The sequence below is a fragment of the Gorilla gorilla genome, chromosome 9 (genome assembly GCF_029281585.2).
Source record: "Gorilla gorilla gorilla isolate KB3781 chromosome 9, NHGRI_mGorGor1-v2.1_pri, whole genome shotgun sequence".
Classification (NCBI taxonomy): Eukaryota; Metazoa; Chordata; class Mammalia; order Primates; family Hominidae; genus Gorilla; species Gorilla gorilla.
This window is the reverse complement of record NC_073233.2, coordinates 63956722-63968039: the sequence shown is the minus strand read 5'-3', so window position 1 is coordinate 63968039 and position 11318 is coordinate 63956722. Positions and strand designations below refer to the sequence as shown.

The following is an 11318-nucleotide window of genomic DNA, read 5'->3' as shown; positions in this document are numbered from 1 at the left end:
TTGATGGCTTTCTACTTGAGCATAGACACTCTTTCAAAATGTCAAAATGGACTGATACGTTTACATTTCTGAGTCAATTTTCTTTTTGATTATGTATTTTGTAAATTAATTTTATGTGTCACATAGTTCACTGCTTTCATTTATTTTCTTATGTGAAAATATTTCATTGACAAAAATATATTTTCAAGGTGCACCGTGTGATAATTTTATATATGACTACATTGTTTAATGATTACTAAAATAACATTAATTAGCACATCTGTTACCACCTACAGTTCACCCTGCATATGTGTGTGCATGTATTTATGTGTGTATGTGTGTGTATGTGTGGTGAAGACACTTGGAATCTGTTCTTCCATCAAATTTCAAGTAAAAAGTTCAGTATTATAAACTACAATCACCATGTGGTACAATGGATCCCCAGCATGTATTCTTCCTATAATTGACCCCTCTGCTCTTTTTCTCTTCTAATACCAAATCTGCCAAAGTGAGGTTTTGCTCTGTCACATCTCAGGGTAACATCAGTGAAGCATACAAATGACATTGAGAGACAAAATAGGGCTGGGCGCAGTGGCTCATGCCCTTAATCCCAGCACTTTGGGAGGCTGAGGCAGGCCGATCACTTGAGGCTAGGGAGTTCAAGCCCAGGCTGGCTAATGTGGCAAAACCCTGCCTCTTCTAAAAATACAAAATTATCTGGGCATGGTGGCACGTGCCTGTAGTCTCAGATACTTGGGAGGCTGAGGCACAAGAATTGCTTGAACCCAGGAGGCGGAGGTTTCAGTGAGCTGAAATCACGCCACTGCACTCCAGCCTGGGCAACAGAGCTAGACCCTGTCTTAAAAAAATGAGAGAGAGAGAGAGAGAGAGAGAGAGAGACAGAGACAGAGACAGAGAAAGAAAGAGAAAGAGAATACAGAGCCAGGCATTGTGGCTCATGCCTGTAAGTCCCAGCACTTTGGGAGGCTGAGGTTGGCAGATCACTTGGAGCTCAGGAGTTTGATACCAGCCTGGGCAACATGGCAAAACCCTGTCTCCATGAAAAATACAAAAATAGGCCAGACATTGATGGCTCATGGCTGTAGTCCCAGCTATTTAGGAGGCTGAGGTGAGAGGATTCCTTGAGCTCAGGAATTTGAGGCTGCAGTGAGCTATGGTTAGGCCACTGCACTCCAACCTGGCCAACAAAGGGAGATTCTGTCTCTTAAAACGAAAGAACAAAAATACAACAAAACCTGGTTCTAATACTCATTACCTTGGTGATCTCTGACAACTTACTTACTGTATCTAGGCTCTACTTTATCATCCTAAAAATGGAACTTTTAATAGAACCTACCTCACAGAGCTGTTGTGATGGCTAAATTAATTGAGACATGTAGAATCTCTATAATATAATAGTAAGTGTGAGATATTATTATTACCTGGTAATTTCTATGACCATCTTAAAGATTCATTTTCAGTACAGCAACAATATGGTAATATTTATCCTCACATGGCAATGTGCTATGCAATGTTTAATTTATTCCAATGAGATATATTCATTAGTGTTTCTTTGGCTGCACATGGGATTTTATTTTATGATGGTGAACCAAGAAAATATTGTAGACTCTGATACTTTCAATAAATTCTTAGGATTATTAAAAAGAATAAAGGAAATCAAAATACATAAGAAAACATATGGAGTTAAGGAAAGCAACCATGTTTAAAAGGCAAGATAACGATATCATTGCATACAGATCAGACCTTACTTGCATGGTGAAGGTCTGTAACTGTCAAAGGACATCTGTAATAGCCAGCAGATAGATACAGTATGGTGTAGTGCATTTTATTACTTTTATTTGCTTTGTACAAGTAGAAAAATCAACTGATGCAATCAAACAGTGAAGTAAATGAAAATATAGTGCATTCGATATAGTGCATATTGATAAAAATTATGGATTGTCAACTCAGTGAGATACTACAAAGTTAATTCATCATAGAATGGTCCTCCTCCTCAAAGATGTAAAAACAACTGGAACACAAATTTTAACCACAGTTTGTTACTTTTTTTTAGATAAATAACGGGAAAATCTGTGAAAAAGGCAGTTATTAAGCAAGAACAACTAGAGAGAAAGAATAAACCTGAGAATTTCTATGGATGTCTTCTAAACTTAAGCATAATTGATATATCTACTCATGTAAACAGAATGGGCTAACTGAAACAAAATCAGGTGCTAATCAGAATTTACCGATTATTGAGCTACAAAGTATGTTCAGTTAACAGACTTCTATGTGGAAATAAAAACATTGATAAGGAAATAGTAGGATCCTAATATTCGGAATAGTAATTATTCGAGCACATTTGTAAGACTTAAAATCATCACATATCATCTAAACAACCAGTATTAAATGCAATGTCAAAATATACAAGTAAAAAGTATGAAGGCTAAAACAGAAGGAAAATGCTTATATACACAAAAACACACAAACAGAAACATACAGAAGCACAACACACTGTAAATTTTATTCCAGTAGCAGATAAAAAGCACTAGAATCCTCATAACTCCCTTCTGTAATGACCACTGTTTCCTACTGCCACCCAGCATACTAGCTTTCCTTGTTTCCCTTTTTTCTTTGTCTATATCCATCATGCACATTCTACTGTTATATAAAATGGACTTATTGTGAATGCAATTCATCTATCCATCAAGGAAGGCAAAGATTTCTACTGTTTTGTTTATTAATCTATGTATAGCAATTAGAAGAGCCTATCGTGTATGAGACATATGTAAATATATGTTGAATCAATTATGCTTGTTATATCTTCTGGAAGTATGCACAGCAAAAAATCATGCCCATAACCTAATTTATAGGAATCATATTGTACAAAATTTAAACAAAAATATTACGTAAGTTATTCCATGTCCTTCGTAGGGCATAATTTACATCTTTGTTTCGTAAACTATAGATCAAGGGATTCAACATGGGGATAACCAGGGTGTAAAATATAGAAGCCACTTTATCAGTGTCAAAGGAATGACTGGACTTGGGCTGCACGTACATGAAAAGCAAAGTCCCATAGAACACTATGACCACTGTCAGGTGGGCTCCACAGGTAGAAAAAGCCTTTTGTCTGCCAGCAGAATTCATCCTGAGAATGGCTACAAGGATGAGCAGGTAAGATAAAAGAACTATCAGAAGAGATGAAATCAAATCAATAGCTGCAAAGATCAGAATTATCAATTCAATTTCATGTGTATTTGAACAGAGCAAAGGTAACAAAGGGAGACTGTCACAGTAGAAATGACTAATGACATTGTAGCCACAGAAAGGTAAAGTAAAAATCTTTATGGTGACTAGAAGAGAAATGAATGTGCAGTAGAGGTAAGGGATTGCTACCAGCACCTGGCATACCCTTCGTGACATGATTACTGTGTATAGCAGAGGGTTACAGATGGCCACATAGCGGTCGTAGGACATGGCTGAGAGAATAAAAAGTTCACTACCAATGAACACAAGAAAGAAAGCTAGCTGTGTTGCACAGAAATAATAAGAAATTATATTCTTATCCACAACAAAATTTACTAACATTTTGGGTCCCACAGTTGTTGAATAACCAAGATCCATGAGAGCCAGATGTCTGAGAAAAAAGTACATAGGGGTTTGCAACCTGGAGTCCAACTTGGTGAGGACAATCATGCCCAAATTGCCCATCACTGAGATCACATAGATCATGAGGAACAATGCAAATAATGGTGCCTGCAGCTCAGCGATATCTGTGATTCCCGTAAGAATGAATTCATTCACCGTTGTTAGATTGTGTTGTTCCATCCAGGTTCATCAGAAAACCTATTCTGATATAGACATCAGCAGAGTCAATAGCTTTCCTCTATCATCACCTGAGAAATTTTTTAGTATGCAAAGCTAACAGAAGATATACCTAAATTTCACAATTTGCGACATTTGAAAACATATCTCTCACAGATAAAAACATGTTTAAATAATTCAAGAAAGAGATAAGACAGATCAGCAGTTTTCAGTTGCTTTTGATTTTACTCACCCAAAAACATTTTCTAATGTCTAGAGACATTTTATTTATCACAATTTGGAGGAGGGCCACTGTTGCATCTAAAGGTTAGAAGCCAGTAAGCTGCTAAACATTCTACTATAATCAATACTCAGCCCATCGCAATACCCAGCCCCAAATATCAATAGTGCTAAGGTTAAGAAACTCTGATGAGATACATGAATAGACAGATGATAGGTAGATAGTTAATGGATAGATAGATTATGGATGAACAGATAGAATCATATGAGAGAGAGAGAAAAAGATATAGACAGATATTCATGTCTGTATAGATATATAAACAAAACTTTTAAAGTTAAAAACATTGTTAATACCGTGGATATCTGATATATGAACAATTATTGTACTATGTTTTTATAGTTTGTCATATTTATAGATTACAATTACTATTATGACATAATACAATTTTAGTTCTATATAAAAATTTCTGTCACAGATTCCAAAAATGCATAAAACCACCTGCTTCAAAACATCATCCTGTGAATACCCATATCTCTTTGGGTGGTACAGCTGAGACTTTAATAGAGTTGACAGATATTAGGCATGTGAGTAAGAGCAGCATAACAGATGACATTGGCAATTATTTGTATTTACAAAGCAAAAAATATCAGGAAATATATGGATATAGATATATTCTACACTGTATCTTAATTTATGTCATATTTGAAAGGTTATTTTAGGCAAATAGTGTAAGTTATCTAAAACTGTTTGTTCTTATATCCAGAACCAACATGTCATTGCAGAATTGTTGGGAAGGATGACTGAAGATTAAGTGATTCAATGTGTCTTTGCTGCCTAGAAGTAGTTCTAAAATATCAAGTACATTGTGAGTTTTCTTCTTCTTGTTATTTGTTTTAATTGTGACAATGCCTTACTTGAAAGAGGTTTTTTTTACATGTGTACACATACATTATTCTGACTGTGAATTAGCTTCTTTGTTAGGACCGTAATGATGCCTAGGGGAGTCACAGGTCAAGTAGGATGTAATACTTGCAACTTAGGGCAGCTCTTCTCCCCTCCCCAATTCATGACTAAACTTGGGTTATCGGTATGCTATTGTTTTGGATTACTTATCTATTTTTCACAACAAATTTAATAACATTTTAAATAAATTATTTTTATATAAACTTTATTAAAACATTAATCTTCCCATAGTTTTATTCTCAATATAATTGAGAAATGCTAACTTGAATGTGAGCGTTAAGTTTGTTTTATCATACAAAATCTTAGGGGAGTTTGAGGAAATCTGAACAAATTGGGAGAAAATGTGGTCCTTCATATTGGTTTTGTATAATGAAAATTAGTAAAAGCTACTTTTTGGATAAAAGGATACTGTAGATTAAAGAAATGATTAAAAGTCACCTTGTTACACAATAACATAGAGACAAAATAAACACACTAAACATGAGATATACGTGGATTTCTGGCTGTGATTTAAAACTTTTCTGAACATGCAAGCCACAGAAACTAGGAAATATGGTATAGCACATAATACAAATTAACATATGTATAATCGAATAAATATATATCTAAATATCCCCCAATAACCCACAGATTTAAAATATAGTAGAGCAGGAGATAGAGGGCATGATAACCTAAGATAATCATTATCAGTTAAAAAAATTGTAAGCCCCAATGTTTTTTTGAAAAAAGAAAAGAAAGAAAATAGTGTTTACAATGAAAATTATAGTGACAGCAATCTCAGAGTGAGCTATGAAAAAATAAAGACAAGCAATTGTGTTACATTAAATATAAAGATGATTACATATTATTTGAACTTAATTTTTTAAATAAAATTATGACCTCCTCCTATCCTACACTGACTCAATGAACACACCTTTCTCATATTAGATATATGGTAATGTGTGGCAGTAGATGGAAAAGTTAGATAAATATCTTTAGTAAATAAGATGATGAGCAGCATAAATCCTGTATTATGTTTGCTCGTTTTGTACAGTTTGGCAATTTAGAAAGGCAAATAATATCATTGATAAGTACCTGTTTTCTTGTTAGGTAAGGAAATATAAATGAGGTTCCTTTCACCACCTTTGGAGTTCTGTGGAAAGAACCAGATTGCTTTTTTCATATTTTGCTGTCTTTGTTGAATATCAATTGCATTTTTTAAAGCTACAATCTTTGAGAAAATAATATCTGCTTTTGTCAACTCTTAGTGGAAATTGAAGTACTTTCTGAAAATTGTATTGTCCCCCAAAACTGGGTACTTAACAGTCTCCTAACTTTATTTTCTTATATTTTAAAATGTTTTTTTTTCTGTGCCTATGATTACCCAAAAAGCCTCATAATTTTTAATAATGCCTTTCACATTCGAATGTAAGGTAGAAACCCCCTTTTTGACTCACCAAGCAGTGAGAAAACAATCATATCTACACATTTATTTGAATAATCATTGAGTGTTAAATTATTGTTAAGGGGTCTAAGAGCCTAGAGCATCTAAATAACAAGTATTTGGAAGGACATGAACATGACTGACCAAATAGTTGCAGTTTCTCCATTCTTTCATTAAAAATATATTTATCTCCTTGTTGTTGGCTTTATTTTCTCCAAGTTTTGGCCTCAATTAGAGAAAAATATTTTATGTAAAATGAATACTTTAGAAACAATATCATGATAATGTTTCAAAGACGCTAATAGCATTCAGCCTGTGAAACCATGTAAAATACTTAAAAAGTATATGAAAAATGGAGCACTGTTATTTCTGCTTAGGCATTATTGAGTAACAGAAATCCCGGAGAAATGAATCAGAAATTGTCACACTTTACTATGGTTATGTCATCAAATTAAAGTGGCACTTTTCCAATGTCACTGAAGCATTGTAGATATCTGTAACATATGACACCACAAGAAACATTCTTACTTTTTTTTTTTTTTTTACCTGTAAGGAAGCCTCTGTCTTGACTCCTCCATGTGTCTCTCACATGGCACAGTGAGAACAATTTATGCATTTTTTAATCTTTTGAGACTCTCCCTGAGGAGATGGCAGGCAATTTATTGATAATTCCTAAAGCATTTGAGAGCATAACAAAATGTTTGAGGCTGTCCATTAGTTGTAGAAGACAGTTTGTATTCACTAGTGTATCAGAGTTCTCCAGAAAAACAGTACTAAGAAGAGATAGTTAGATGAGAGACGATAGATAGATAGATAGATAAATAGATAGATAGATAGATAGATAGAGATTTATTATGAATTGTTTTACGCAATTATGTAGGCTGAGGATTCCTGTGATTTGCTGTCTGCAAACTTCAAGAAACCTGGTGGTATAGATTCAGTTCAAACTTGAAATATTGGGAGCCAGGGGAGCCAAGGGTGTAGATCATAGTCTGAATTCGAAGGCTCTGGAATCTGGGATGTTAATGTCTGATGGCAGGAAGTGAAGGATGTCCTAGCTTAAGCAGGGAGTGAACTCACCCTTCCTCTGTCTTTTTGTTTTATTCAAGGCCTCAATTAATTGCACTGATACCCACCTATATTGGTGAGGATGATCGTTACTCTGTCTAACAATTGTAGTCTCTTCCAGGAGCATCCTCACAGGCACACCCAGAAATAATGTTTGCCAGCTATCTGGGCATCTTATAGCCTAGTTAAGTCAACACCTTAGCCATCATTACTTCACCCCTTGTCAACTTGGCAAACATAAGCATACACTTAAACCACACTTAGTCTCTCTAAACATAGACAGTAACAAGGTCATAGTTTCGCTTTACATGACACAACTATCCTGCATATAAATAAAAACTCCCTAATCGCTTATTCCAAACAGGAAATATATTCTTTGAGTGATATTGACTCTTCTCCTGATTTTCTCAGAGTAAAATTCTACAATGTAAAACTAACAATATTTAAATATTGATGTAAAGTCCATATATCTTATTTATATAATAAGGTAATAAAAGATGGAATAAAGCATCTTTACTTAATAAATACACACACATATTTATAGTAAAATTAGGATGGAATTCTCATTACAATTACAGTCCTCATTTCTGAACTGGCTGCATGATTATAGCTGGTATTTATAACTGTCTTCTTCTTCTTTCCATACTGTATTTCCTTTGTCTTTAGCAAGCACCTTAGCTGGCCATGGTTTTTTTCCTTGTGAAGTGGCCCAAACCTTTATTTCTGAAGAGTTTGGGCCATTAGTAGTTCTGGCTAGTTTGGGCTATTACAGTTTTCCTTATATTATTATTACAGGTTTTCCTATTAATAAGAGATGTCCTAAGGAATGTCCCATGTTCCAGGCTTATTCTTCCTTGTATTGTGAAGTAATAGCCCAATTTCCCCTGGAAAGTCAGGATCAAGTATGATAACTTCCTGTTTTGTCTATTGATTAAGTTGCATGAGGAGCTCAGAATGGCTGGGTAAGAGTCTTAACTTCCAATTCAATAGAATTATTGCTATTTCTCTAGGTGGAAGCATTCATTCCTCTGTGACTAAGACCTGTAGGTCAGTAAAGCTTAAAGTCAATGGAGCAGGAAGCAGAAATTTTGACAGTGGGTCACTAGGGTTAATAGTGAGTGGTGTCTTGAATGTTAAATGATGAGTTAATGGGTGCAACACACCAACATGGCACATGTATACATATGTAACTAACCTGCATGTTGTGCACATGTACCCTAAAACTTAAAGTATAATAAATAAATAAATAAATAAAAGTGAGTGGTGTCACTCACATTTCCATCTCTTCATTCCTAGGCTCCTAGATCCAGTCTATGGCAAAAGCGGCACAATATACTGAAGACTAATTCAAAGCATATATAGCTTTCTTGCAAATTTTCCCCAGCTATTCAAGTTATTGCCATCTAGCTGAACTGTAATTAAAATTTCAAAGCCAGTTTCTTTGGGATGTTGGGCAGCATGGTGAGTATGACTAGTAAATTCCATCATCATGGACACATTGCTGCACTTCTTTATCTGTGAAGTGAGTTTCTTGATTATATGTAATGCCATGTGGAATATCATGATGGTACATAAGGCATTCTATAACTTGGAAGGTAGTTTTGGCAGAATTGCTTGCAGAGAAGGATAATCTGTATCCAGAGTAAGTATATATTGCACTAAGAACAAAATGCTGCTCTTACATGTTGGAAACAGTCCAATGTAACCAAACTCCTGCCAGGCAGCTGGCTACTCCCATTGGGTAATGGTGCCATATTAGTGGCTCTGTGTTGTTCTCTGCTGCTGGAAGATTGGACACTCAGCAGTGACTATGGCCAGGTTGGCCCTCATGAGTGGAAGTCCATGTTGCTGTGAGACCACACATAACCTATGTCCCTGCCACCATGTCCACTTTCTTTGTGAGCCCATTGGGTGATGACAGGGTGCCTGAAGAAAGAGGCTGGCTAGTATCCACAGAATGTGTCATACTATTAACTTGAATATTATAATCCTCCTCTGCTGAGGTCACCATTTGGTGAGCATTCACATGGGACACAAATATCTTCACATTTTTTGCTCATTCAGAGAGTTATGGTCATACTTCTTCCCTAAATTTCTTTGTCATTAATTTTTCAATCATGTCCTCTCCAAGTTTTTTACTATCTAGCCACACCACTTGCCACAGCCCCTGAATCCATATGTAATCATAATTATCGCATGTCTGTTCTCTCATGATCACTTTCTAAGCAAAGTGCATCACCAGGTGCACCACTCAAAGTTGTTCACAGTGAGAGTATTTCCCTTTACTTCTGTCCATCAGGAATGTCCCAGAAAAGGCTTGTACTGCTACAGTTGCCCACTTTTAGGGTGGTGTCTGCATATGATGCAGAACTATCTTTAAATGGGACTGGAGTCTTTTCTTCCTCTGTCAACTGACCATAAGGCACTCTCCATGAGGCCATGGGTGGAGACTGCGAGACAGAAGATAGTGTAGGAGGAGTGGGGACCATGTGCATCAGGCTACTTCTTCCTGTAACTTACTTGTGCCTCAGGGCCTGTTCAGTCTTGAACATTATATACAGCAGTCCCTTGGATATCTATTTTTTGCTTTTTGTGGTTTCAGTTACCTGCATTCAACTGTGTTCCAAAAATGTTAAAGAGTATTTCCAGAAAACAACTCATAAGTTGTAAATTACATATCATTCAAACTAGCATAATAAATTCTCACACTTTTTCACTCTATCTTACCTAGGGCGTGAATCATTTTTTGTCCAGTTATCCACAGTGTATACTTTCCTTGTCTGTTCCACTTAGTAGCCATCTTGGTTATGAGATGACTGTCACAGTATTGCAGTAACTGTGTTACATAACCCTTATTTTACTTAATGATGTCCCGTACTGCAAGAGTCAAGATGCTGGCAATTCAGATATGTCAAAGAGAAGGCATAAAGTGCTTCCTTTCTTTCAGTGTAAAGATGAAAGAAAAAAAAAAATCCTATGCTGAGGTTGCTAAGAGCTGCAGTGAGAACAAATCTATTTGTAAAATTATGAAGAAGGGAAAATGGACTGTGTATGTCCAACTTTATGGCTGAGTGAGTCAGAAATCATGCAGTTTATGATGTGTCAGGATAGTCAAGACTTCAGTTTCTAAGGCCTAATAGCAGGCCAAGAAGTGTTTTTTTTAATTTACTTGTTTGTTACCTATTTTTTATACTTGCTTAAATTTGCATTTGTACCACAGAGGACTCTTGATTAAAATATTGTATCTATAGTGCAGGCTCACAGAAAAAAATATTGTATATACATAGCAGGTGGTATATACACAGTGGTTTCCTCAAAAAGGTGACAGAGTGGAGATGGTTTTCAACGTTGTCCTATTACTTTATTTAAGAATTTTACATGGAATAAAATAATGCATAAAGGAGAGGTGTTGCTTTTTTACTCATTTATGTTGTTCCTTTTTATTTCATCAGGGATAAAATTATTTAATTTTAAATTTTTTATTCTTCAAATAAAAAATGGATATAATTACCCCTACTATGTACCTATAAAAATAAAAAATAAAAATAGTACTTAGAACACAGTAAATTTATTAGTATTAATAAATTATCTTAATATTTATTTTATTGTGACTTACCATCAGGTCTCTGTTTACAAATTATTTAGATTTTGGTTTTTTTCTTTATTACATATTGTGGCATTTCATTTTTTTATTCTGTTTAACCCTCAACTAAATTTTTCTTTTCTGTCTTGACAAAAACTTGATGTTTTATTAATATGTGTGTCCTATATTATTAATGTGATCCTGTGAACACATACAATTTGTGTATGTGTGTGTATTTACCATGCATATATGTT

At 35.0% G+C, this 11318-nt stretch overlaps 1 protein-coding gene across 1 annotated transcript; it reads right to left on the bottom strand.

The window, feature by feature from the left end:
* Window positions 1-1476: 1476 nt before the first annotated feature.
* Window positions 1477-6983, bottom strand: OR8K3 (olfactory receptor family 8 subfamily K member 3). The gene is made up of 3 exons (XM_055354965.2): window positions 6960-6983; window positions 6065-6122; window positions 1477-3833 (listed from the first exon to the last, which is right to left on the bottom strand). The coding sequence occupies exon 3, from the start codon at window positions 3808-3810 to the stop codon at window positions 2872-2874; it is 939 nt and encodes a 312-aa protein (XP_055210940.2). The 5' UTR covers window positions 3811-3833; window positions 6065-6122; window positions 6960-6983; the 3' UTR covers window positions 1477-2871.
* Window positions 6984-11318: the final 4335 nt, after the last annotated feature.